The following is a 26490-nucleotide window of genomic DNA, read 5'->3' on the forward strand; positions in this document are numbered from 1 at the left end:
AAGTGATATGAATGTCTGTGGCCCTATGTGGGTATATTTGAGCCCCTCTCCTTGACGCCCTGTGTGTGTGACAGAAGGAAAGAGGTGCATCTGTACCATGAGAAATCCAGGATGTCTCATATCAGCACTGTGTCAGTAGCAGGGCACAGGCCTTCTTGCCATGGGGGTATCAGCAGTTAGTTGGAACATGTGTGGCCTGTGGGTTTAATGATAGTAAGTGAAAGTTCAATGTGTGATGGTATTACATAAGGGTAAAGGATTTGAAGGAGTTGTATAATTTAGGCTACTCCACGAAAAGACCCCTGCATCTACTAAGTGTATGAGTGTAGGGAGCTCCTGTTCAGTACAGGGCAAAGGCAGACTGTGAGTGTATGTGTTCTGGACTTATTGGGACATTGCTCAAAGAGGGTAGAGTTAAGGTTGCGTGGGTGTACACCTTGACTCTGTACTTCCTGGTTTTCATAAGTTTGAGTTTTACTGACCTAGACGTTCTGGATGGGCATGAGCTATCACTGGGCAACCTTCACTCTGCATTAACAAATTCTTTTGCCATTTAATTTCCTAATTTTTTTAACAAAGAGAAGGGTTGGTAGGAGGTAGTGGTCATGTAGGCAGTTGTAGTTATCATGTAGGAATGCAGCCCAGATGTTTTTGTGGCCAGGTGATGATAATACCTAGATCTTACTTAAGGCTAGTAGCCTTAAGGAAGGAAACATCATTATTTTCATTGTAGAAATGTGTGAACTGAGGCACAGAGAGATGGTCACTTGGCCAAAGTCATCCAGCAGGCCTGTGTCTGAGACTGGGACATGGGTGGTTGTGCCTAGGGGTTGGATCAGGAGTTGGTAGCCAGGAATCAGAGCCCAGGATTGCAGCTGGGGTCAGAGCCAAGGGTCAGAGATGAAGTCAGAAGTCAGGAATCTGAGCCCAGGGTTAGAGCCAGTAACCTGGAGTGAGGCAAGGCTGGGGGCAGGGCTGTGTCGGGCACAGGAAGAGGGCTGGAACAAGGTGGGAGCAAGGCTAGGAACAAGCAGGCACAGGAACTGTCACAGCCATGGGTGAGTGCTTTGAGCAGCTGCCAAACTGCTTCTGAAGTGGAGAGCTGGTTTGCTGACTTCCACCCAATCAGGCAGTGTAGACAGTCAGGCAGCCTACTACAGGCTAGCTGCACTCGTTAGGTCACCCGGAGACTGGCTCTGCTGCAGGACCTGGTTCCTGACAGTACTCCCCCCACCGAAGGGTGCCTGCTAGGAGCCTCATGGCCCGGTTTCTCGGGGTACTGCCAGTGGAACTCTCAAATATGTCCAGGGCATGAATATTCTCTCCCAGTTCCCAAGACTGCTTTCCTGGATCATAGTCTCCTCAGCCTACCAGTTACTGGAGGCTTCCCCTAACTCGCCAAGAGTCAAGGATTTGGTGGACCAAGTACTTCTTCTGTCTGCAGACCTGTGTGTGGTGAGTTGATCAATTTGGGTATAGGATCCTGTTTTACAGCTTTAAAAGGTGAGATGTGAAAGATGGGTGGATTTTCAAGGACTCTGGCAGCTGTAACCTGAAGGCCTTTGGGTTTAACCGTTCTTTAATATTTTAAAGAGCCCAGGTATTGGTAATCTAGTTTGGCAGATGGGCAGAGAGCCATACCTTGTCCCCTATGGCCAGATTGGGGCCACCCTAACAGTTTTGATCTGCCTGGTGTTTATAGGCTTCATTGGTGTACTGAAAGTATTCCTTGATCTCCCGGTATAGGTCACTTGGTATAGGATGGAGGCTAGTTCACAGCAGCTGGCACTGGGGAACTTACCAGTAAGTTTGAGTGGAAGTGGGGGTGAAAGCCGTAGTTTGCAAAGCATGGACTATGTTGGACTGAGGTGTGGATTTCATTGTTAACACGCAAATTTGGTGTGGCACGGTAGGGGAAACCAGTTGTCCTGGTGGTAACTCAGAAAGCAGCAAGGATACTGTGCCAAGATTTAACTCTCTGTTTGCCCATGAGTCCGTGGGTGATAGCTGGATGAGGCAAGGGATTCAATGCCAAGGAGTCAGAATGCCACCAGAATCAGGAAATGAACTGAGGTTCCCAGTCCTATACAATATCTACCGGTAACCTGTGGTTGCAGAAGACATTGTCCAGGACAAGCCGAGCCATCTCCTATGTGGTAGGAACAGTAATGGTATGGAATGAAGTGTGCCATCTTTGGTAGGAGGTGGGTGGCAACCAGGATTACTGTGTGTCCCTGAGAATGTGGCAGTTCTATAGTGAAGTCCAGAAGTCCACTGATATAGTAGACAGCTATGGAGGCATCGGCAGAGGCTGGAGGAGACCTAGGAGTTTTGATGGTGCAGTCTTGGTTCAGGCACAGAGGTTGCAGGACCTTTATATAATCCTTGATGTAAGATCATTGGCCTGGCCACTAGAAGTAACTTGAGATCAGATTCCAGGTCTAGAATTGGCCAAAATGGCCCACAAGTGGCAAATCATAGCATGGCTTCCCTACCTGAAGCCTAGGTTGTCCCTCCAGAACATAAATACAACAGTTGCGACCGAGTTCTGTTGTTGGAACTTGGCGTTAGGTCTGGTACCTGCATAATTCAGGATCTGGCAGATCTGGGTTGCGAATGGGTCATCAGGGAATGGAAGGAGGATGTCAGACTGTTGTCGATCATTCCATTTACAAAGTTGGACACCATGAGCATAGTGGAAGAGAGCTCTTCACGGGGTTTGAGATATTTGTCTTTGCGGGATAGAGCATCTGCCTTCCTGTTTCTTGTCCCTGGGCGAAAGGCTACCGCAAAGTCAAAGTGAGCAAGTCTGGTGTTGGTTAAGATGTTTAGTAGTCTGTAGGTATTCCAGGTTCTTGTGAGCTGTCAGGAGTTTGGACTGGGAATTGGGCTCCCTCTAGTAGGTAACTCCACTCCTTGAAAGCCACTTTGATAACCAGTAGCTCCTGGTCCCAAATATCATAATTTTTTTCCTCCTGGAGTTAGCTTTCCAAGAATAAAAGGCTCAGGGGTGGAGTTGGTTGTGAGGGCCCCCATGATAGATAAAACTGCACCAATGGCAAAATTTGAGGCTTCTGCTTCGATCCTAAATGGTTTAGTGGGATCTGGGAGAATCAGGATGGATGCTGAGGTGAACATCCTCTTCAGCCAATCAAAGGCTGACTGAGATACTGTGGACCGGGTGAACTGGTTCCCCTTTTGCGGGGGTGTCATTATGGGTGCAACCAGGCTAGAGACTCGTCTGTAGAAACTGGCAAATCCCAGGAATTGCTGCACCCCGTGTACACCCTTGGATGAGGCCCAGTCAGATATTGCAGCCACCTTATGCGGGTCCATGGTGAGTCCCTCAGGCATGATGAGATAGCCCATGAATTTAGCCGTGTCCTTATCAGACTTGTATTTCTTAAGCTTCACATAGGTATGGTTTTGGCAAAGTCTCTCCAAGACTGTGCAAACATGATGATTGTGGAGATTCAGAGAAAATGAGGATGTCATTCAGCTAAGTTTGAGTTTGGAGAGGGAGTGAATGCGCCCCAGGAAACCTCTGCTCCTGGCTAGAGGTCAATGGGGTAGATGTAGCTGCAATGGGGTGGTAGGGTGTCAGCTTTTTGTTTGTTTTTTGTCAAACCTGTCAACATTATGTTGACATTTAACAGGGTTTCTGGGGGCCCCTTTGGATTGTCTTTGTGTCTCTGGAGGATTGTGTAAGCTGCAAAGGGTTGCTGGTCCCAGCTCGGCTCTTGGCAAACAGGATTGTCAGCAAGACGGGGAGTCAAAGTATACTGTGCCTGATCACCGATGGATGCCAGATGTCAGAGCCAGGTTACCTGGAGTAGGGCAGGAAAAAGGCTGGAACTAGGCAGGAGCTGGACTGGGAGCAAGCTGGCACAGAAGCTTTTGCAGTTGTGGAAGAATGCTTTGAGCTGTTGCTGCTGGGTTTAAGATCTGGTCGTCTGACTCTTTCCACCAATCAGTCAGCCTTCTACAGGCCAGCTGTCCTCTTAGAGTTGCCTGGTGACTGGCTCTGCTGCAGGCCCTGCTTCCTGACAATCAGTGTCAAAGCTGGGAATAGAGCCCAGGTTTTAGTAGTCCCAGTTCAGTGTTCTCTCTGCTAAGTCACACTGCTGCTATGTGTTTCTTAAGTGCCCCCCAATCCTGCAGGTATATGGCTATACTACGGAGACTATACTGACATTGCTATGCTGCCCTAATCCCTTAGCATAGATCAGGGGTGGGCAAACTTTTTGGCTCGAGGGCCACATCAGCATTGTGAAACGCTATGGAGGGCCGGGTAGGGAAGGCTGTGCCTCCCTAAACAGCCTGGACCCTGCCCCCTATCCGCCCCTTCCACTTCCCACCCCCTGACTACCCCCCTCAGAACCCCTGACCCATCCAACCCCCTCTGCTTCTTGTCCCCTGACTGCCCTCTCCTGGGACTCCCCCACCCCTAACGGCCCCCCAGAACCCCTCCCCCGCTCCCTGTCCCCTGACTGCCCCCAGGACCCCCTGCCCCTTATCCAACCTCCCGCTCCCTTACTATGCTGCTCAGAGCAGCAGGAACTTGCAGCCCGGCCAGAGCCAGCCACGCCACCCATGCTGCCCAACAGGAGCGGCGGGCCAGAGCGCTGTCGGTGCAGCGCGCTGAGGCTGCGGGGGAGAGGGGACAGCAGGGGAGGCGCCGGGGGCTAGCCTCCGCGGCTGGGAGCTCAGGGATGGTCCGGCGGTCTGGATGTGGCCCGCGGGCCGTAGTTTGCCCACCTCTGGCATAGATGCAGCCTATACTGCTGGAAGGGGTTTTTTCAACAGTGTTGAATGAAGTTATCTAGGTTGATGGAAGCAGCTATGCAGACCTAGCCTCTGGCATAGACTGTGTGTGTCACGGCCAGGGGTGTGGTGTGTCCTAGCCCTGCCCAATGTAGCTATCTCAGCCTAGCTTTTAATTGTAGATATCAAGCCCTAGCTGTAGTGGGATGGGGATAGTGGTCGTTCTTTTTGAGTGTGTAGTTGATAACCGAGTCTGTGGGAAATCTCAGGCATGGTGTGTGTGTCCCAAGAACTTGACAGTTTCATTACTGGTGGTTACAGTAACTTTTAAGCATGTGAGAGAAGACTGTGTGTCTCTCGTCCAGTTCACCCTCTCCTTCCCAGCCCATTAAGCTGTTAGCATTTTAGAAGCTGTGTGTGCACAAAAAGATTGGTGGAATCTGTGAACTTCAAAAAAAAGCTCGTTTTGGGGGGTGCAGGTTTGGGAGAGGAGCCTGTATCATAGGAACCTCTTGCCCAAATGACCTCCAATTTGGATTACTAAGCCTACCCTGCACCACCACAAAGCACAGCAAATTTCAAGACGAGCCAGGTAAGCATGCAGATTTTAGAACACTTAGAAAAATTGTCCTTTAAACAGAAAAATCCCACAGTCTTAACTGAAGCAGAGAGGCTGTTCTGCTATAATATTTATGAAATGTATCAGCAACTGCTTTGCTATAGTCAAAGCCCCAGCCCAGGATAATCCTGAAAGCATGGGAGGCTCAGAGGTGTGAAATGGCCCATTCACCTAAATGTGATGGTCTCAGCTGAATGAGAACGCTCCCTATAGCCTGAAACAATAGCTTTGAGATGTGTGAACTGCTCCATTCTCAGCTCCTCACCCCAGCAGTGATTCTCTAACTTTTAGGTTTCAGAGTAGCAGCCGTGTTAGTGTGTATCCGAAGTGGGCTGTAGCCCACAAAAGCTTATGCTCTAATAAATTTGTTAGTCTCTAAGGTGTCACAAGTACTCCTGTTCTTTTTGCGGATACAGACTAACACGGCTGCTACTCTGAAACCTGTCATTATGCAAGGCACTGCATTTAGCCGTATGGAGTGGAAATCCATCAACTTCATGAAAAAACTCGTACAGATACAGAGCTATATGCATCCGAAGAAGTGGACTGTAGCCCACGAAAGCTTATGCTCTAATAAATTTGTTAGTCTCTAAGGTGCCACAAGTACTCATGTTCTTCAAACTTTTAGGGGTCAGGACCCATTTGTAAATGTTTACGGCTTGTCTTGACCCAGTAAATAGTCTGGGGGTGAAGGTCCTGGAGTGGTTTCGCTCGGGTCATGCCCGGCACTCACCCCACATTGGCAGCTCCTGGCTGGGCTTGTGTCTCCGCTCTGGGTGTCGTAACCTCCATGGTTGCTGCATTGCTAGGTTCTCCTCCTCCCCCCCCCCCCGCCCCCACCAACTGGACCAAATTTGTGAGAGTGGAGTTGTGACCTGGCCCATGGGATTGCAGTCCTACGCGGACTCCTGTCGTCATGGAGGCAGGGCCAAACCTGAGTGGTGCTAGGACCCCAGAGGTTGCAGTGTCTGGTGCAGGGAGGCGAACCCAGCCAGCCCCATGGGACATCCTTTGAAACATTCTGGTGACCCAATTATGGGTCCCAACTCACAGGTTGAGAAACCCTATGCTTGTGCATGCTCCAGATATGCCTGGCTTCAGCTCCCCACCCGGTAGGGTAGGGCTTCCCCAGACCCCAGCTCACATGGGGGCACGGAGAGAGTTCAGACCAGTCCAGAAAGGCAAAGTCCCTCCAGAACCGGCACACATGAAGGGTGGGCAATGGAGTGGGTCAGAACCCATAGATGGGCAGGGCCACCCCAGATCCTGGCATATACACGAAGGCTTAGGACCCCCCAGATTTTGGCATGCACACTGTAGAGAATGTGAGGCTGCGGCACGCCTTGCCCCTATTCTCCCCCAGTTCCCCTGCCCCTCACTCCCTTGTCCCCTTCCCATGTCCCTCCCCAACCCTTTACCTTCCTTACTTACCTGTCCTTATTTATTCTCCTCATTGCAGCCACATTGCCTCTCAACCCATTCCCTCCCACTCCTCTGCCCCCTAAAATGTCACTCCCTTCCCAGCAAGCATTCACGTTTAATTCTTTTCACAAAAACACTTTGATTACATGCCCCAAAAAACAAACAAAAAAACCTTGCCAGAGGTATTACCAGTGTAATTGTATTACACTGGTCTACAATTTTTGAGAAGTCGTCTGCTTCAGAGATAAAATGTGCTATTTATTATGTATTTTGATGTGCTGAATTCAAATATGACAATGAAAACAACTGATTGGCTACTGTTTCTAAGATATTTAAGTTTTTACATTTTATGTCTATGTATATTGTGTAGATAGTAGAGTTTTAATCATAAATTGTAAACCTAGGTCTTTTCATGTGTTTAGGGTTGCTTTACATGATAATATTTCACCTGTCCTGTTTATGTAACACTTTAAAAATCAGCAAAAGGGTTATATAAATAAAATTTATTATGAAACAAAAGGCAAAAAAACTATTATGTACATAGTTTAGTCCTATTCAGTGTCTACTCAGTGCTTCTTGGCTTGTCTCTTGTATTCATTAAATGGAGCATCTCTTGTCACTGCCAGCAATAGTCTGCAATCATTGATGGGCTCCATTTGCCCTGATAGCGTTTCTCCATTGTTGCAATGTCCTGATGAAATCGCTCGCCGTGCTTGTCGCTCACTGCTCCGCAGTTGGGTGGAAAAAAATCGAGATGAGAGTGCAAAAAATGTATCTTCAGTGACATGTTGCAACCAAGGCTTTTGTATGCCTTGAGGAGGTTTTCCACCAACAACCTGTGGTTGTCTGCCTTGTTGTTTCCGAGAAAATTTATTGCCACTAACTGGAAGGCTTTCCATGCCGTCTTTTCTTTGCCACGCAGTGCATGGTCAAATGCATCATCTCGAAGAAGTTCACGAATCTGAGGACCAACAAAGACACCTTCCTTTATCTTAGCTTCACTTAAGCTTGGAAATTTTCCACGGAGGTACTTGAAAGCTGCTTGTGTTTTGTCAATGGCCTTGACAAAGTTCTTCATCAGACCCACCTTGATGTGTAAGGGTGGTAACAAAATCTTCCTTGATTCAACAAGTGGTGGATGCTGAACACTTTTCCTCCCAGGCTCCAAAGACTGTCGGAGTGGCCAATCTTTCTTGATGTAGTGGGAATCTCTTGCACGACTATCCCATTCGCAGAGAAAACAGCAGTACTTTGTGTATCCAGTCTGCAGACCAAGCAAGAGAGCAACAACCTTCAAATCACCACAAAGCTGCCACTGATGTTGGTCATAGTTTATGCACCTCAAAAGGTGTTTCATGTTGTCATAGGTTTCCTTCATATGGACTGCATGACCAACTGGAATTGATGGCAAAACATTGCCATTATGCAGTAAAACAGCTTTAAGACTCGTCTTCGATGAATCAATGAACAGTCTCCACTCATCTGGATCGTGAACGATGTTGAGGGCTGCCATCACACCATCGATGTTGTTGCAGGCTACAAGATCACCTTCCACGAAGAAGAATGGGACAAGATCCTTTTGACGGTCACGGAACATGGAAACCCTAACATCACCTGCCAGGAGATTCCACTGCTGTAGTCTGGAGCCCAACAGCTCTACCTTACTCTTGGGTAGTTCCAAATCCCTGACAAGGTCATTCAGTTCACCTTGTGTTATGAGGTGTGGTTCAGAGGAGGAGGATGGGAGAAAATGTGGGTCCTGTGACATTGATGGTTCAGGACCAGAAGTTTCATCCTCTTCCTCGTCTGACTCAAGTGAGAATGATTCTGGTGCATCAGGAGCCGGCAGTCCTCCTCCGTGGGGTACTGGGCGTATAGCTGATGGAATGTTTGGATAATGCACAGTCCACTTTTTCTTCTTTGACACACCTTTCCCAACTGGAGGCACCATGCAGAAGTAACAATTGCTGGTATGAGCTGTTGGCTCTCTCCAAATCATTGGCACTGCAAAAGGCATAGATTTCCTTTTCCTGTTCAACCACTGGCGAAGATTTGTTGCACAAGTGTTGCAGCATATGTGTGGGGCCCACCTCTTGTCCTGATCTCCAATTTTGCAGCCAAAATAAAGGTGATAGGCTTTCTTAACCATAGTGGTTATACTGCACTTTTGTGATGCAAAAGTCACTTCACAAACATAGCAGAAGTTATCTGGACTGTTCACACAAGTACGAGGCATCTCTGCTCACTTTGGCTAAACAGAAATGTGTCCCTTTGCAAAATCAAACACTGACAAATAAGAGAGCACGACACTGTATGATTTCTAGAGCTGATATAGGGCAATTTGTTCAGCAGAGTGATGTAAGCTTCGTTATGATTGCATCATCCATGACTTCTAGGAATAACATGATGCAATTCATATCATGTATGATGCAATACCAGCTTCAGATTGCATCATTCATTGTTTTGCCTAAAAAGCAAGTACTGTCCAAACCCAGTCATAGATTTATTCATAGTTCCAGTCAAAGATGTATTTTAGTCATTTCTGGTTTAAATTGAGATCCCTTCCCTTTGTAACTCACTTATCCTCCGCCATTCCCAAGTCAAGGGTCGTATATACTGACCCAATAGCATATCTTGAAAACTAGAGCCAATCAACAATTTTAAGCATCATTTTCGTTCTCAGTGACCCAGAATTAGTAAAGTTTGACTACATTTATTTCAGAAGCATTTTGGCTGTAGAGCAGTGTTATTGGAGTTACTTTTCAAGCTTTGGAGTAAACTCTGGGTGGTAAGCAGGAGAGTTCAGTGAAGCCAATCACCTCCAACCTTGCCCATTCTGTCCTGAAACTTTTAGGCTCCACTGTTCCACCCACCTCTTAAAGGAACAGGGCTCTAGGAAGGGTTCTCTTTAATATTTCTATCGTTTTAGTCATATTCTTTCTGGACAGCCAGTGCCTTCTGAGTGCATTGCACTCCTTCACAGGAGAAATTCCCAGGTTGATTGGTAAGGAGCTGGCTGGTCACAGGGTTCTGGTTGTCCTTGGTTCCAGCTGAGAGAAGAGATGGGAGATGGAAGTATTTACTGCATTAAAACTGACTAAGAATACGTTATCACACTTCCCTGATTATACTTTCCATGGTAACACTTGCTGTAGCTGCCCCAAAAGTGTTATGCCCTGGTGACTGGGATGGGAGATGGACACCGGGCAGTCTCTCCAGATGTGATCCTCACGGTGATCCATTGGAGAACTACTACATGGCTGCGTCTGGGCTCTGAGACCTTCCCAGGCTTTGAAGAGAGAGTTTTGTCCAGTCTGTTGTTTGGTTTGATTCAGCACCTCCTTGCTTCTCTCCCTCTGTAGGTGTCGCTACCTGGCAGTTCAGCTGTCTCCAGCCATCCCTGTCTTTGCAGTAGTTCTTTTCCTGTTCGCGATGGCCATGCTCCTGCGGACAAGTTTCAGTGATCCTGGTGTGATCCCCAGAGCCCTGCCTGATGAGGCAGCCTTCATTGAAATGGAGATTGGTGAGTGTCAACAGAATCTATGCCAGAGTACCTTCCCCGAGGCCTTTGTGAAGGAGTGTGAGTGTGCTAGAGCCTGGGTTGGTGTGGGAAGTTTACTGGGGGGCATATCTTCCCTACTGACTCTGAGAGGAGTGTGTGTGCCTGGAGAGTGGCTGTGGTGCCCTACATGTCTCTCAGCCCTGGAAGCCCCCCGCACCCCCATCCCCGAAGTACCTATCCATCAGCTCACATGCGTTCTCTCTCCTGCTGTGCTGGGTTTGCCCAGGGAATTCCCCTCTCCCTCCCCAACATCCCACTCACTCCCATGATTGGGAATGGGAGCAGGGAGATCAAATCTGGGTCGTTCTCTCTCTTCCTGGAAGGTGATGTCAGGCGCAGGTACATCCTAGCAATGGTTTGCCACTGTTCCTTCACTCAGCAGAGTCCTTGGCATCTCTTCACCTGGCCCCAAGTTCTTAGAGCTGTGAACAGAGCTGCTGCCGATGGCTCTGGGCATTGCAGGCTCTCCTGGTCTTGGTGTTAATGAGATGGAACAAGCAGTTAGTGTTGAAATGCAGTGGACTTGGATTAACAATTCTGGTGTCTGATTGGCTTTTGCTTTCAGAGGCCACCAATGGAACTGTGCCTCAGGGTCAGCGCCCACCCCCGCGTATCAAAAACTTCCAGATCAACAACCAGATAGTGAAGCTGAAGTACTGTTATACGTGCAAGATATTCCGCCCCCCCCGTGCCTCGCACTGCAGCATCTGCGATAATTGTGTGGGTGAGTTAAGAGAGCACAGTGCCCTTGCTATGGGGGAGACCTCAATCCAGCACTCATGCCTCATATGTTAGCATCTGGGACATAGGAACTGCCAGATGGGATCAGATCGAGGGTATATTTAGCCCTGTAAATCCTGTCTCCACTAGTGGCCAATCCCTTGGCCAATCCCAGCTGCTTTGAAGGAAAACCACACAATAGCAGATGGGGGATAATCTGCTCCCTATGAAGGTCTCATTCTAATCCCAAATAGTCAGAGATTGGTTTAAAATCTGAAGCTGGAGGCTTTATCTACCTTCCAATACATTTTTTTTAGCATTAACTATTCTAACTCTGGATATTCTTGTTATCCATGTAATTGCTCAGTCCCTCTTTGAGTCTTGCTAAATTCTTGGTCAACAACTTTTTGTGGCAATGAGTTCCGCAGTTTGTGTTGCATAAAGTATTTCCTTCAGTTTTGAATTTGAGATTGGATGTGGAGCCCAGTGACGGAGGCTAGGACTGGGAGCTATTTTGTGTGTGTATGTCGAGAGGGGCGGGGGAACAGATCAGATGAGGAGCAGGAAGGGGAAATGGGACTGGTGGCTGGGCAAGGAGACTGGGACTCGGCTGAGGAGTGGAGAATGGGACTGGAACGAGGTGCCAGGGATGGGGAAGAGACAGGACTGTGACAGAGACAGGTTGCAGGGGACAGGGAAGAAGGTGGCAAGCTTGTGGGGAGTGGGCAGAAGACTCCATGCCCACTAGAGTGCGCTCTCCTCCTGTGTCTGTAGTAGAACCCAACATTCCTGAGTCTCACCATTCTGCTGCTGTCAGAAAATATCTGTGAAACTCACCGGCAAAGTGCTTGTTTGTTTTCTTCCCCATCTAGTGGTGGGCCAAATACAGAATAACAACCTACTATTGCTATTGATTACTCCATTAGCTCAAGCAGCAGAGGTCTGGGGGGTGGAACTAAAGGTTCCAACCCTGCTGAAAACACATGTAGGTATCAATATGATGGAACTTATTTTCAGATTGCTTTTTAAAAAACCTAGGAAATTATACACACAACTTCTGTTAAAAGAACATTAAGGTTGCAAAGTCAAGCAGTTGAAAGATAGGAAATGCCACAATTAAGGTCAGCTGTGTGCATGCATTATGGTAGTTTTTAATACTATTTTGGGTGCAGGATCCCTGCCTCATTCAGTGCACAGGATGGATGGTGCTCGCTTAATGGGCAGCTATTCAGTAGTTTTTCTCATTGCTCAGTGAATGTCCCCTGTCTTTTTTTACTGCATGCTGTTCAAACTCTGCTTTGGAGACAGAATTACTAATTTTTGTGGGAGCCTTTCTGTAGCACTCATCACTACAATATCGGAGTGTTTCACAACCACTGGTTTGACTTCCCCACACCCCATGAAGTGAAGGGGTGGGATTATCCTCATTTTACAGATGAGGCTGAGGCACAGAAAGATTAAGGTCAAAGGTGTCCACTAATTTTGGGTACCCAATTTGAGGCCTCTAGGGCCTGATTTTTTCCAAGTATTTAGCACTACGCTTTGTATTGTTGCCCCCTTTTGACCGGAGTGGCTAGTCAAACTTTGGGGCCCTGTGGGTTTTTCCCACTAGGAGGGAAAATCTTGTTTATTTACAAAGATTATGCATAAAGTCTCATAGATTCATAGACTTGAAGGCTGAAAGGGACCATCATGCTCATATAGTCTGACCTCGTGCACATCGCAGGCCACAGAACCTCACCCACCCACTCCTGTAATAGACCCAGAACCTCTGGCTGAGTTACTGAAGTCCTCAAACCTTTATTTAAAGACTTCAAGTTACAGAGAATCCACCATTTACACTAGTTTAAAGCTGCAAGTGACCCCTGAGTCATGCTGCAAAGGAAGATGAAAAGCCCCCAGGGGGAATTCCTTCCCAACCCCAAATATGGAAATCAGTTAGACCCTGAGCATGTGGGCAAGACTCACCAGCCAGACACCTGGGAAAGAATTCTCTGCAGTAACTCAGCCCACCCCATCTAGCATCCATCACCAGCCATTGGAGATATTTGCTCCTGGCAGTCGCAGATGGGCTACATGCCATTGTAAGTAGTCTAGTCCTACCATCCCCTCCATAAACTTACCATGCTCAGTCCTGAAGCCAGTTAGGGTTTTTTTGCTCCCCTTGGAAGGCTGTTGCAGAACTTCACTCCTCTGATGGTTAGAAACCTTCGTCTAATTTCAAGCCTAAACTTGTTGATGGCCAGTTTATATCCATTTGTTCTTGTGTCCACATTGGCACTTAATGCCTCTCCCTCCATGGTATATATTCCTCTGATGTATTTGTAGAGAGCAATCATATCTCCCCTCAGCCTTCTTTTGGTTAGGGTAAACAAGCCAAGCTCTTTGAGTCTCCTCTCATAAGGTAGGTTCTCCATTCCTCGGATCATCTTGGTAGCCCTTTTCTGAACTTGTTCCAGTTTGAATTCATCTTAATCATGGGAGACCAGAATTGCAAACAGTATTCCAGATGAGGTCTCACCAGTGCCTTGTATAACGGTACTAACACATCCCTGTCCTCTAATGGAAGTACCTCGCCTGATGCATCATAGGACTGTATTAGCCTTTTCAATGGCCACATCACACTGGCAACTCATAGTCATTCTGTGATCAACCAATATACCATGTCTTTTTCCTCCTCCTCTGTCACTTCCAATTGATAAGTCCCCAGTTTGTAACAAAAATTCTTGTTCTTAATCCCTAAGTGCATGACCTTTTACTATTAAATTCCATCCCATTTCTATTACTCCAGTTTTCAAGGTCGTCTAAATCTTCTTGTGTGATATTCTGGTGGTCCTCTTTATTAGCAACACCTCCCAACTTTGTGTCATCTGCAGATTTTATTAGCACACTCCCACTTTTTGTGTGAAGACCATTAATAAAAATGTTAAATACGATCGGTCTGAAGACCAATCCCTGAGGAACTCCAGTAGTAACCTCCCTCTGGCCTGACAGTTCACTTATTAGTATGACCTGTTGCATTCTCCCCACTAACCAATTCCTTGTCCACATTTCAGTTCTCATATTAATCCCCATCTTCTCCAATTTAACTAATTATTTCCCTTGTGGAACTGTATCAAATCCCTTACTGAAATCCAGGTAGATTCGATCCTACCCCATTTACACTGATGTTCACTGTGCATCAGTCACTGCTAACTTTTTTGGTGAAAATTGAAACAAAAAAGGCATTTAATGCTTAAGCCATTACTGTCTTTCTTTCCTCATTGAGTAATGGGCCTGCCCTGTCTTTGGTCTTCCTCTTGCTTCTCACATATTTGTAAAATGTTTTCTTGTTACCTTTTGTGTCCCTACCTAGTTTTATCTTGTTTTTTGTCTTGGCCTTTCTAATTTTGCCCCGACATGCTTTTTTTTATATTCATCCTTAATAATTTGACTTAGTTTCCGCTTCTTGTATCACTCTTTTTTGGGTTTCAGGTTGTTGAAGATCTCCTGGTTAAGCCAAGGTCATCCCCACATACTTCCCATCTTTCCTATGCATTGAGATGGTTTGCTCTTGTGCCCTTAATAATGACTCTTTAAAATGAAGCAACTGTTCTCTTGGGGAAAAAAATAGTATGATCATGGAATTAAATACTGTCATAATACATAGGTATGCAGGAGGCAAATTAAGGTTGCACGGGCAAGCTTAATTCTGGCATTTCCTAACTTGTGAGTGTTTGACTTTGCAACCTTAATAATGTTCTTTTAAAGTTAAGAGTGAGTGTGTGTGTGTGTGTGTGTGTGTGTAATTAATAAATATATCCTCCACCTTTTATCTGCAACAGCTGTGATCTGCACACTGTGGGAAGCTCAAAGGATGAAGGGGAGCAGTTGCTGATTTTTGTAACTGAAATAGACCCTAGGTTAATGGGGCTGAGTGGGTTATATCTAAGGGCTGGTCTACACGGGGGGGGGGGATCGATCCAAGATACGCAACTTCAGCTACACGAATAGCGTAGCTGAAGTCGAAGTATCTTGGATCGAATTACCTGGGGTCCACACGGCGCGGAATCGATGGCCGCGGCTCCCCCATCGATTGTGCTACCGCCGCTCGCTCTGGTGGAGTTCCGGAGTCGACGGTGAGCGCGTTCAGGGATCGATATATCGCGTCTTAACGAGACGCGATATATCGATCCCGGATAAATCTATTGGTACCCGCCGATACGGCGGGTAGTGAAGACATACCCTTTTACTGGAAACAAACAGCAGTGCACTCTGGGAGCAGGAACAGCAGTGCTCAGTACACTTCCCATAGAGCTGAATACCCAATTAGAAGTGACCTCTCTGCTTCAGGAGCACTCTGCTCAGTGGAGGAGCTTTGCTAGCCCCTTTGCCTGGTTTCGTTGGAGGATGAGGTCTCTACCTGGGGCCACGCTCAGGCCCGTGTATCGACCATGCTCTCTGTCTTTGTGGTAGATGGAGGGGGTCCTGAAACTCTTCAGTTGTGGCATGGGGTGTTGGTCTGGAAAAGGCCAGGTATCCCCACACTAGAGGCCTTCCTCTTCCAGGGCTGCAGCATGGGGGAGTGTTTTCTGTGCAGAGGAGTGGGTTAGGAAGTGTTCTTCCCCCAGGATCCTTCCCCCTGGAGACTTAGCTTGGTACAACCTGAGAGCGCTTTGTGCTGATAGAGGCACAGGAAATGGAAGCCCCTTGCCTTGGGCTTGGACTATGGCTTCCCCAGCTGTGCTGGTGGGATGTGTTGGCAGGGCTTGGGTGCCCCTGCCTTGTCCCACACTGCAGGTGTGCTGACGTCCTTCTCTTTCTCCCCCAGAGCGCTTTGACCATCACTGCCCCTGGGTTGGGAACTGCGTGGGGAAGAGGAACTACCGCTACTTCTACCTTTTCATCCTCTCGCTCTCGCTCCTCACAATCTACATCTTCACCTTCAACATTGTCTACGTGGCGCTCAGTGAGTCCTGCCGGCGGGGGGATCAGAGTGGGGAGCTGTGTTGTCGGGATGGGGAGTTGGGTCAAGATCAGCACAGAAAATCAATAGATTGGAGGAGGCATGAGGCCTGTCTTCCTGGGCAGCACTGTACATTAACCTCTCTCATTTGTGTTGCCCAGAGTCCATGAAGATTGGCTTCCTGAACACGTTGAAAGAGACCCCTGGAACATATCTTTCCCCGCTGTGTGGAGTGTACCTGCCTCTCCCACCCCTCTACCCTGGTGAGGGAGGGAGGGAGGTGTGTGTCTGAAAAGCAGCCACAGCCCTTGTGTGCAGCGTCTTCCCAGGGGCTTTCTGGAGGCTTTCTTTTTAATTGTGGGGTGGGAGAGGAGCAGGTCTATAGGGGGAGCAGAGGGGAGCGACACAGAGTGTCATGGAGCAGGGTCAGTGGAAGATAGATGCTGTGCCGTGGGGTTGTGGATCCTTAACCAGCTGCTCACGGTACTGGAGGTGCTTATCTGTTTCTTCACCCTCTGGTCAGTGGTGGGGTTAACTGGATTCCACACCTTCCTGGTGGCTCTGAACCAGACGACCAACGAAGACGTGAGTGATGTTCCCCACTCTCTCCTGTCTGTCTGCTTGCCCCTCCCCAGCTTCTCTTCAGAGCCATCTCCTCTCCCCTCCCCCCTTTCTCATCAGTTCATCACTGGGTGAATTCCCCTCGCACGCAGCAAGGCCAAACCCCAGGCATAGGCTGGGGGTGGAGGGAGGGCATACATCCAGGGCAGCCCACGGGTTCACTGCTGCCACAGGCCCTAGAAATGCAGTTTAGGTCAACCCAAGCTTATTCTGAGGCCTCCTTGGGCCTGCTGCTCATGAATGGGGAGGGCCCAAATCCCTTCTCTTCAGCCCCTGCCCAGCCACTAGATGCACAAGGAGTCTGGGCCCCCACTCTTCAGTCCCCAGGGGGGTAGGTTCATGCTAGGGCTGATGGTCTCCATGTGTCAGCAATGGAAATAACAGGGTCCAAGCCCTGCTCTGAGAGGCAGCCAGAGCCCAGGCGGCATGTAACCACGATGAACAAGGGGCACCTGTGCAGTGCCCTGGTGCATCCGTCAGTGGAGCTGAATGCTCGAGAGCCCTGGTCTGGCAGGGAGCTCACACCCCATCCCTTTGGGATGTTCTCTGCTTGCAGATTAAGGGGGCGTGGACTGGGAAGAACCGGGTGCAGAATCCCTATAGCCATGGGAACATTGTGAAGAACTGCTGTGAAGTGCTGTGTGGGCCCCTGCCCCCCAGGTAAGAGCTGGGGAGCAATCACAGGCCTGCCTGGCACGTGGGGCTGGGGGGGGGGGGCCTGGGTCACGGATGCGGATGTCTGTGGCATAAGCCCTGGGCTTGCCAGCCCATTACACAGTGGGGGGCTGTTCAGCCATGTGTGGCTTCCTCTAGGAGAGAGGGGGCTGGTGTCTGTACCCAAAACCTGAGGGAGAGGGGGCCTTCTGTATGTGCCTGTAGCGAGGCAAGTTTGTGCTGCACTTCATCCTTCCTCAGCCAAGAGGCAGCTCCTCTCCCCAGGGCCGTCGGCCTGGCAAGAGACTTTGTCCCGGGGAGCTGGCCTCTGCTTCTGGCATCCCAGCCTTATCTTGAGGTTTCAGGCCTTTGCTCAGGAGTTAGGTGCGCTGTTTCACATGGGGCTCTGGTGCTGGCTGGGGAGCAGAGGAGCTTCTGTTTCTGTGAGCCATGCAGCGAGAACAGAGACTGTGGCGTTCGCCGCCCCTTCCCCTGGCAGCCGCCTTGTTCCTGTCCTAGCTGCAGGGATTGCCTTGGGCAAGGCCAGGCTCTGCCCTCAGGGCCTCCACTCCCCCCTTCCCCCCGGTCCTGCCTTGGGCGAGGCAGGGCTGTGCCCTCAGCCTCCCCACTCTGTTCCTTGCAGTGTTCTGGACAGACGGGGCATGTTGCAGCAGGAGGAGAGCGGTGCGCAGGGGGAGAGCAGCACTCGGGGGCCCAGCACTCAGGAGCCCAGCGTGCCGGAGAAGAGCAGCACTCAGGAGCCCAGTGCTGCTCAGGCACTTGGTGCGGAGGTAGTGGGCAGCGTTCAGGAGGGCAGCAGCAGCCCCACACGTCAAAGTGCAGTAAGTGACCCTCTTCCTCCATGCGGCCAGATGCCCTGCACTCCTCTCCTGCTGGTGATGGTAGCCATAAGCTCCAGCTCTAGCCAGGAGGAAGAAAGGGGCTGAGAACAACCTTCAATAGGGGGAGTGAGGCAACTGTTCTTAGAGTAAAGCTAGGTCCTGAGCTGAGGGACCTCCTGGAAGGAGTCTTTCTGCAGAGATGATGGTGGCAGCGGGGGTGTCTGTGATGGGAGGAGAGCAAGGTGGCTAAAAAGAAGCTTCCAAGCAGCCGGGCTCCTTTGCACTCTCTTATGGCACCCTGAAGGCAGGTGTGGTCAGCTGGGGGCTGTTATCCTGGGAATCACACCCTGCCAGTGTTGGCACTGGGCACTCACTGCAGTAGGAGGAAGCCATGGTGTAGTGAGCAGGGGGCCCAGAAGCCTGGACCCTGGCCTGATTTATCACTTGCTCTGGAGCCTTTTTTCCTCCCCACATTTCCATCTCTGGGTGAGGGTGTTTTGGCAGCACCTGCTTCTGCAGGGCAGCTGTATTTGTTGGAAGCCTGAGTAATCCACTCGTTCCCGGTTCCCTGGGCCCCTTTCCTCCTCTCTAACCCGGCTCCTCCACTTGCCTTGCAGCAGCACTCGGTGGTGCCAAACCTGAACTGGGAGTGTAACCTCACGAGAGAGAACAGTGGCTGAGGGGGCTGCTGGGCTCGTTGGAAGGAGGGGGATAGGCAGGGGCAATTAGAGTTAGTTCCCTCTTCTACTCTTCACCCGGCCCCTCTAACCTTGGCCTGCAGGTGAAGAAAGGCAAGCAGGAGCCTGAAGCCATTGCTGGCCATGGGGAAGCAGCAGGGAGAGAGAAGGGTGTTGAAGCTATAGGACAATGTTGGGGCAGGAACAAGTAGGGACAAACTGTCCATGAACAAACTGAGTTTAATGAGCAGAGGAAGGAGGCTCTGGAACAGCCTCTTAGTCGGAGCAGTGGGGCGAACAGCCCAGCTAGTTTTACGACGGAGCTTGATCAGTCGAACAGGATTATATGACAGGGTGGCCTGCAATAGCTGGGTCTGAACTGAGTGATGCAGGAGGGCCCTTCCTGTCCTTTGTTCCCATCCCTGCTTGACCTCAATGGGCGGGGCTGTCGAAGGCAGCCGTGCTGTTGCCTGTAGTTTTGGAGGGAAAGACACACTGTGGGTTTGGGAGTGTCTGCTCCATCCCATTACTCTCTCTCCTCTTCCCAGGTCCCCATGCTGCCGCTGAGCTCCACTGGGATGCTGGAGGAGACTCAGCCTTCTGCTGTGGAGCTCCCAGCACAGCCCCGGGACGATGGGCCAACCGAGCACTAACCTCTGCTCGAAAGGAGAACATTGTTTGTTCTGTCCAATCAATGCCAGAAGTGATTACCAGGCGGAGAAGGCCGGCTGGCTGGCAGGCGAGCAGACCACCCCTCACTGAGGGGAGCAGATGGGCTGGCTGGCAGGTGATTCTTCATGGCCATTTTGCTTTAGTCTTTATTCACCTCGATTGTGGACAGGAGTGCGCCTGGCCCAGGTCATTGCCAATGGATTCTAAGAGCGAGCAGAGCATGTCAGTCATTGGTACAGACCTTTACCCTTGCAGCTGGTCTCGGTACAGACTGAGGTAGGACTTCTCGCTCTGCAGTTGGTCCTTAGTGCTAAATGCTAGCCTGGCCGTGGCCCTCTCTTTCTGCCCCAGCAGTCGTCTCTGACATTGGCAGCTGCCCTGCAGTGGAGCGGCAGGATTGAGGAATCATGATGGGAAGGTGACTGTGACCGTGGCAGTGTTTGTCTCTCTCTCTCCCCCTTCTCCCTCCATCTGTGGTATTATTTTATTGTTTAAGGTGGTGGGGTAGCCAGGAAATACTGTCTTGGGTGCCAAGAGGGCCAGAAACACCTGGGCAGGCATTCCACCTCGGGATGGTTTTCTGTAGCTTCCTTCCCAAACTTCCCCATTAGTGACTAGCAGGCATTAGAGGTCCTTGATCAGTCATGGAGTGGGCAGCCTCCTTTTCCCTTTGAGGAGTGCACCTTTCACTGCAGGAGTATGTGGGGAGAGCAATGCCAGGTGCAGAGCTCGCTACTCTCTTGACCCTGCATCAGCTGCAGAGCAGTTGCACCAGGGAATCATGAGGGAAGAGCCCTCTTGGGTCATGCACTCTGTTCCTGGGGCCAGGGCAGGATTTGTTCCCTAGTGCCTTGTCGACTCCTGTGTTTGCTGCCCCAAGCAATGGGGCTTCCACACCTTCCCTGGGGAGGCTGTGCCCCCATTGAAGTAAATGATAAAAAGCTCTTTCCCGCTCTCTGCCCTGGTTGGCTCTGAACTCCCTTTGTCAGGGGTGCCTAGGCCTTGCTGCAGTATTCCAGGGCCCCTACGTGCTTTTCCACCTGGAGCAGCTCTGGCTGCGAGGGGTTCCACCAGCTGGGGCAGGGGACGGGCGGGCCGTTCACAGGGGCTGTTGCCTTGGGAGAAGGCACTCTTTGGAGCCTGACTCCTTGCTCCTCCTGTCTGCATGAGCTGGGCTCCCAGTCTCAGCTCAAAGGCTGCTTTGAGGCAGCTCAGCCATCTCCTTTGATGGCAATCTTTCCTCCCCATCTCCCACCAAGAGATGTTGAGTGGGGCTAAAAGGAGGAGCCCGTCTGTGGCAACCCCATGCGCTCCCTGGGGAGGGATGTCCCCTGACTGCCTGTCTGTTGGAATTCCCAGTCTCTACCTAGGGGGAATGCCTGATTCTGCTCAAGAGGGCACTCTGATTCCCCTCCATTTGTGGTATGTCCTAGGGTGAGACCCTGGTGTGGAGGGAAGAAGGAATTGGGGTTACTAAGGTGTCTGACCTGCTTCTCCCCCAAGCTTGAGGCAGGAGCCCCCACATTTACTGGCCTGTTAGTAACTAGTTCTCAGAACTGTGTCTCAGCTGGCATTGGAGGTGATCCTAGCATGTGAGACCTGCACTGTGCCCTGTCTCCCAGCACTCCCCTTACAGCAGGTCTGTGCTGAGAGTCCTGAAAGGCAGTGCTCTGCAGAGTAGCGGGGGAGGTTGGAGCTGCCCTGCCTCTCTGGCTCAAGGGCAGCACTGTTGAGATCTGGGGGCAGGGTCCTTCCTGTTACTCGCTTGGCTGTGGGGCCCGGCCTCTTGTCCCCTTAAAGCTCCCGCTCTGTGCTGGCTTGATGCAAGTGGGATGGCCAGGGTAGAAGGCACAGAGGCATTCCCACTCTTCCCCTCCCCCCATCTCTACAATTGAGCACAGTTCAAAATTGCTGTCTCCTTTAGCTCCAGCTGGAGTGTGTTGTCCCCTGGAGAACTGTCCCCTCTTCCCCTGCTGGGAGAGCACAGAGGAGGAGCCTTGAGTCTGGCTGGCCCCTCTGAGATCACCGACCCTGTGCCTGGTTCTGGGCTCTCCACACCCCTCCCCCTGGAAGACTTAGTCCTGTGGGTGGGACTTGTCCCCGCTGCATAGGCTCAGCTCTCTGCCACTCCAGTGGTGCTCCACTCCCTGCCCATGCTAGAGCCCCCTGCCTGCTGGGGACTGTGTTGGAGGCTACAGCCAAACTCTTCCACCTGCCCCCAACATGCTACCGACCAAATCTCAAAGTTGTTGCAAAAAATGTATTTTTGTTTTTACTAATCTATTTTCTAATGTACCGTGTCAAACTCTGCCCACTGGAGGGGAAGGCTCCCTCTGGTGCCTCTTGCACCGTGGCTCCTTTTCTGATCCGTTAAGTTTCTCAATGAAGGAAGTTTTTTTGTGTTTTGGATTTTTTTAAACAAATGAAGGAATCCTAATCAGTTTGAAAGCCTCTGAGATGTGGTCTCTTCCTGTGTATGTCTGTCTGTCAACTCTCTTTCCTGAGGCATCCCTTACTCCGGAAAACCAGAAGGGCTGGGCCCTGTTTGTAAAGAACCATATTTTCAGATTTTACTGTGTGTGTGTTAATGCCACTGGGGCAGCTCAGGACCCTTGTGGGGAGCCCTTGGCAATACCTGGCTGAAGGGAAAGTCAGCTGGTTGGGCTGAGCTTGTGGGGTGGGGTTGAGAATGATCTTGTGCTAGCTGCACATGTGGGATTGTGGAGGAGAAAATGGAGCAGATTTTTAAAAAAACGGTTCTGAAGAGAGGAAGAACAAAGGCTCCTGGACCTGCTGTAGAAGTGGGGAGCCCTTTTGCCAAGAAAAACTTGCATGCTGGAGGGTGGGAGGAAGGCAGCATCCTCTCCACCTGGGGTCTGTCATCCAACTGGCTGAAGCCCAAGGGAAAATGGCCTTGTACTAACCTCCCCCTGAGAGAGGGGAGATCCCCAGGTTCCCGAGCCCTTTCGCTAAGCCTGTGGTGCAGGCAGGAGGCTGACACACAGAGTTGCAGGTTAGATCACGTTTTATTGGGGTCAAGTACAAGGGAGTGAATTCATCACCCAAACCTACATTACTGTAACAGAAAGGCAGAGATTTTACAGGCACGGGAGTCCTGGAATTCAGGGCTAAGCTTGCCACAGACATGGGGCCAAAAGTGACTGCTGTAAGGAGATGTATCTCCCATCAGCATTAGTGGGTGTTGTAGCCCTTTACTCCAGGACTGGAATTGGCCCATTACCCAGTCACTCAGCATATTCTGTGGGTAACAGCATATGGGTGCAGCTCCAGTGCAAGACGATTTCCTGGCCTTTTAACATAAGCTAACCGAAGAACTCTTGGTGCAGCGCCATTGTGCCAAAGCTGGCCCAGCCCTTTTGCCCTGGGACAAGCCCCAACTAGAACCCAACCTGCTAGCTTTCTAAAGCCAGGTGGGCTCTTGCTGCTCTTAACGCAGCACCCTCTTGCCTCTGTCGGCTGCTTCCGTAATCTATGTGCCCCAATGCTGCAGTGTTAGTCTGTCAGGGACAGCCCTGAGCAGGGGTGTGAGCTCCGTAGGGAACACGTGAATTCTTGTTGGGGACGCCCCTGTTCTCTGCTACACAGGGGACTCTTGAGCAGTTATGGGCCCGGAGACTGAGCAGCAAGGATCGTTTCAAACAAACCAACTCAGTATCGGCTTCCTCTGGGCACACTGGGTGTGTGCCTTCCCAAGGCAGCTGTTCTGATGCACAGCGCCTGCTGCAAAGCGAGGACTCTGCCCACACGAAGGCAGAATGGACTGACACTGGGGAATGCTGTGAGCACAATGCAGGGCCTTTCTGACACAGGGTGCTGCCTTTCCTTCCACCTTCCCAAACAAGTTGCCGCTGGCCTGAGCCAGGTTGGCCCCAGTGGGCATGTGGCAAGATGGAGCAATGGCTTGGTCAGTTGCTGCAGTGAGCTGGCCCAGGCCTTTGGCAGGGGGGAGCTGCTGCAGCCTGGCCGTATTTCTAGTAACTCAATGTTCTGTGATGAGGAGCAGCAAAGCCCCTGGAACCAAACCCTCTGCTTTCTGGCCAAGCTGGTCCCCACATGGCTAGGCTCTGCCCTGCAAGGGACTCGCCCCATGCTGAGAAATGCCAGCTTGGGAGGCTACAGACTCCTGCTCTCAGCGCTTGCTGAGTCTTGAGTGGTGAGGATCCTGTGTGGCACCCATCGCCCTGCTCTGCTGCCTGTCCCCCCTCCACCACCCCCAGACTTGCGTTAGAAACACAACGGTCTCAGTTCTTGTTCGGTGCCCGGCTCCCTTGCCTTGTTAGCACCAGATCCTAGGTTACCTGTAGCCTCCCTTGCAAAGAGCCTCTGATGCTTGGGAGCTTCAGCTGCAAGTGGGCATCTCCCATTGCACAGCCCTCTTGGCTAAACTGCTTGGCTTTGCATTGCCCAGGAGCTTCCTGGATCCTTCCCATTCAAAGGGTGTCCTGCTGACTGAGGCCTCGGCCATTTGTGGTAAGGCCAGGCAGAGGGTGTGGGCAGATGACGGTGGGTGCCAGGCAGAGAGGCAGGCAAACACCTGTTCATGGCTAATGCACAGGCTCTGAGACTGGAGTTTCTAATGGAGAGGCTGGAGGATGAAGGCTGAGCTATTTGCAGAAGCAGGTCCTTTGTCTTTGACAGGAGCGCAGAGAGGGGTCCTGTGCAGTTCCCAAAGGGGAGATGTATCCTGGGGTGGGGACCTCGGCAGCTGCCCCATGGAACCATAAAACAGCACAGTGTCTTCCCCTGCAGGGCTCACATGACTGTCCTGAGCAGGGGGGTGGTCACCTGTGGTCCAGGAATCTCCCCAGATGTTGGTCAGGGGGTAGAGTGCCCTTGGGGTGTCCTGTCCTCCCTGCTCTGCAGGCTAAGTCCCTGAGGTGGGGTAGTGCTGGGAGGGTTAGGGCAAGGAGGGGGCAAGCTCAGGAGGACTCTGCTAGAGAGAAGGCCTGAAGTTGCTCCTTTGTGCTGTTCAGGTCTGCCTCGTCCCGGCCACTCTCCAGTGTCTCAGATCCTTCGAAGCAGCCCGAGTCACGGGGAATGTCCCCTTTGGGGTCTGAGGGGGAAGGTTGCGGCTCCGAGCTCTCTCCTTCCTCAGCCTCACTGGCCGCTGCATGGGGGAGAGAAGCCAAAGTGTTAGAGGCTGGAGGGCATGGGCTGCTTCCCAGGGCCCAGCCTGCCCTTGGCTGGGCCAAGCTGGGGGTGGGAGGGTGAGGCTGTTCCCTGCATGCTCAGGGGCTGTGCAGAGGCATTCTGGGTAACGAAATGTGACTTGCTCTAAGTCTAGCCAGCTGCACTGGGTGAGGCCCCTTGGCTTATTCTGTCACCTGTGCTGCTTCTCCCCCAGGCGCACAGAGCAGCTTGCAGCTGGGATGTCTCCTGGTGGCTCACCCTTGCTTGGCACTGGGGTGGCTCCTTGGCAGAGCAGTTGCCATGTGGGATGTAATTTGAATACTGGCTGTGGTAAAGTGCAGGACACTCCTGGCTCTGGCTGCCAGCTGGGGCTGTGTAGGGGAAGTCTGTCCTAGTGGCTAAGAGTCAGTGGATACAGCCCACCTGCAGGCTCCTCTGCTTCCCACGCCTTTGAATGGTGGATGTCTGCCCAAAGCAGCAGGTGGATTCCAGGGAAGGGCCAGACCTGGCTTGGAGCTTACAGGCTGTTTTAGAGCAACTGCCTGCAGGGGAGGGGGTCTCTGGGTGCAGGAAGGTAGCAGAGCGGGTGTCTGCCTCTTACTGTCATAGTCCAGCAGCAGGTCAGCAGCTGTGAGCAACTTGGCACGATGCTGGGAGTCCATGATGTTTAGCTCATTCAGGTGGGTCTCCCGCAGCTCCTTGAAGTCCTCCAGCGTCTGGTAGCCATTCAGTAGCAAGGTGGAAATGTGCTCCTGGGGACAGAGATAATCAAACTCACACAACAGCTACGCCTGTAGAACGTGTATCCCTGGGGACACTCATCTAGCCTTTGTATGCCTCTGCTGAGAGCTTCACCCTGGGCAGGCTAGGGCTCCAGGATCTTGGCTTTCATTTAAAAACCCTGTTCCTAGCACATGGGGTTGCAGAAATCCCCATGCAAAGAGGAATAGTGTGACCACTGCAGTGAGTGGGTACTGAATGGCCCTCTTACTCCAAGGGCTGATGCTGGTTTTATCATGGCCTTTCACCCTTGTTAGTATTACCTATTTCATTGCCAATTTGATTAACAGGAACATTTGTAGGTTCCAGGGCCAGAGGGGCCCATTGTGATCATCTAGTCTGCCTTCCTGTACAGCACAAACCAGAGAACTGCCCCAGGATAATTCCTAGGGCAGATCTTTTAGAAAAACATCCAGTCTTGATTTAAAAATGCTCAGTGATGGAGAATTCACAATGACCCTTGGTAAATTGTTCCAATGGTTAATTCCTCTCACTTAAAATTTACGCCTTATTTCTAGCTTGAATTTGTTTAGCTTCAACTTCCAGCCATTGGATTGTGTCAGATCTTTCTCTGCAAGACTGAAGAGTCCATTATTAAAGATTTGCTCCCCATGTAGATACTCAGACTGGGATCAAGTCACCCCTTAACTTTCTCTTTGTTAAGCTAAACAGATTGAGTTCTGAGTCTGTGTTTCTAAGGCAGGTTTTCTAAGCTTTTAGGGTATGTCTATACTGCAATAAAATATCCCATGGCACTGAATCCCAGAGCCTGGCTCAATTGACTCAGGTGTACTGCTAAAAATAGCAGAGTAGACTTGGGGGGGGAGGCATCTACATTGCTCTTTTTAGCCCCACAGCGACTTGGCCAGGCTCTGAGACATGGGTCCATGGGTCTTTTAGTGCAGTGTAGCTATATCCTGTGTCATTCTCGTGGCTCTTCTCTAAACCTTCTCCAGTTTTCCAACATCCTTCCTGAACTGTGGACACTAAAACTGGAGACAGGATTCTAGCAGCGGTCACACCAGTGCCAAATACAGAGGAAAAATCACCTCTCTGCTCCT

At 50.7% G+C, this 26490-nt stretch overlaps 2 protein-coding genes across 6 annotated transcripts in view; one reads left to right on the forward strand and one right to left on the reverse strand.

The window, feature by feature from the left end:
• Window positions 1-21941, forward strand: part of ZDHHC9 (zinc finger DHHC-type containing 9) — a 43872-nt gene extending 21931 nt beyond the window's left edge. For all 5 annotated transcript variants that reach the window (XM_026653378.2, XM_029911949.1, XM_029911947.1 and 2 more), the window contains 8 exons: window positions 10168-10328; window positions 10933-11091; window positions 15898-16035; window positions 16194-16242; window positions 16515-16617; window positions 17210-17313; window positions 17951-18149; window positions 19375-21941. In XM_026653378.2, the coding sequence (XP_026509163.1) occupies window positions 10168-10328; window positions 10933-11091; window positions 15898-16035; window positions 16194-16242; window positions 16515-16617; window positions 17210-17313; window positions 17951-18149; window positions 19375-19479 (1018 nt within the window). In that variant the 3' untranslated portion in view covers window positions 19480-21941. The remainder of the gene's footprint in view (window positions 1-10167; window positions 10329-10932; window positions 11092-15897; window positions 16036-16193; window positions 16243-16514; window positions 16618-17209; window positions 17314-17950; window positions 18150-19374) is intronic.
• A 583-nt stretch (window positions 21942-22524) lies between these two features.
• Window positions 22525-26490, reverse strand: part of SASH3 (SAM and SH3 domain containing 3) — a 31792-nt gene continuing 27826 nt past the window's right edge. The window contains exons 7-8 of the mRNA XM_024197210.1: window positions 25251-25401; window positions 22525-24626 (exon numbers count right to left, since the gene is read on the reverse strand). Of these exons, the coding sequence (XP_024052978.1) occupies window positions 24439-24626; window positions 25251-25401 (339 nt within the window). The 3' untranslated portion in view covers window positions 22525-24438. The remainder of the gene's footprint in view (window positions 24627-25250; window positions 25402-26490) is intronic.

The sequence above is a fragment of the Terrapene carolina genome, unplaced genomic scaffold (assembly GCF_002925995.2).
Source record: "Terrapene carolina triunguis isolate 2854851 unplaced genomic scaffold, T_m_triunguis-2.0 Scaffold137, whole genome shotgun sequence".
In the NCBI taxonomy this organism is placed as follows: Eukaryota; Metazoa; Chordata; order Testudines; family Emydidae; genus Terrapene; species Terrapene triunguis.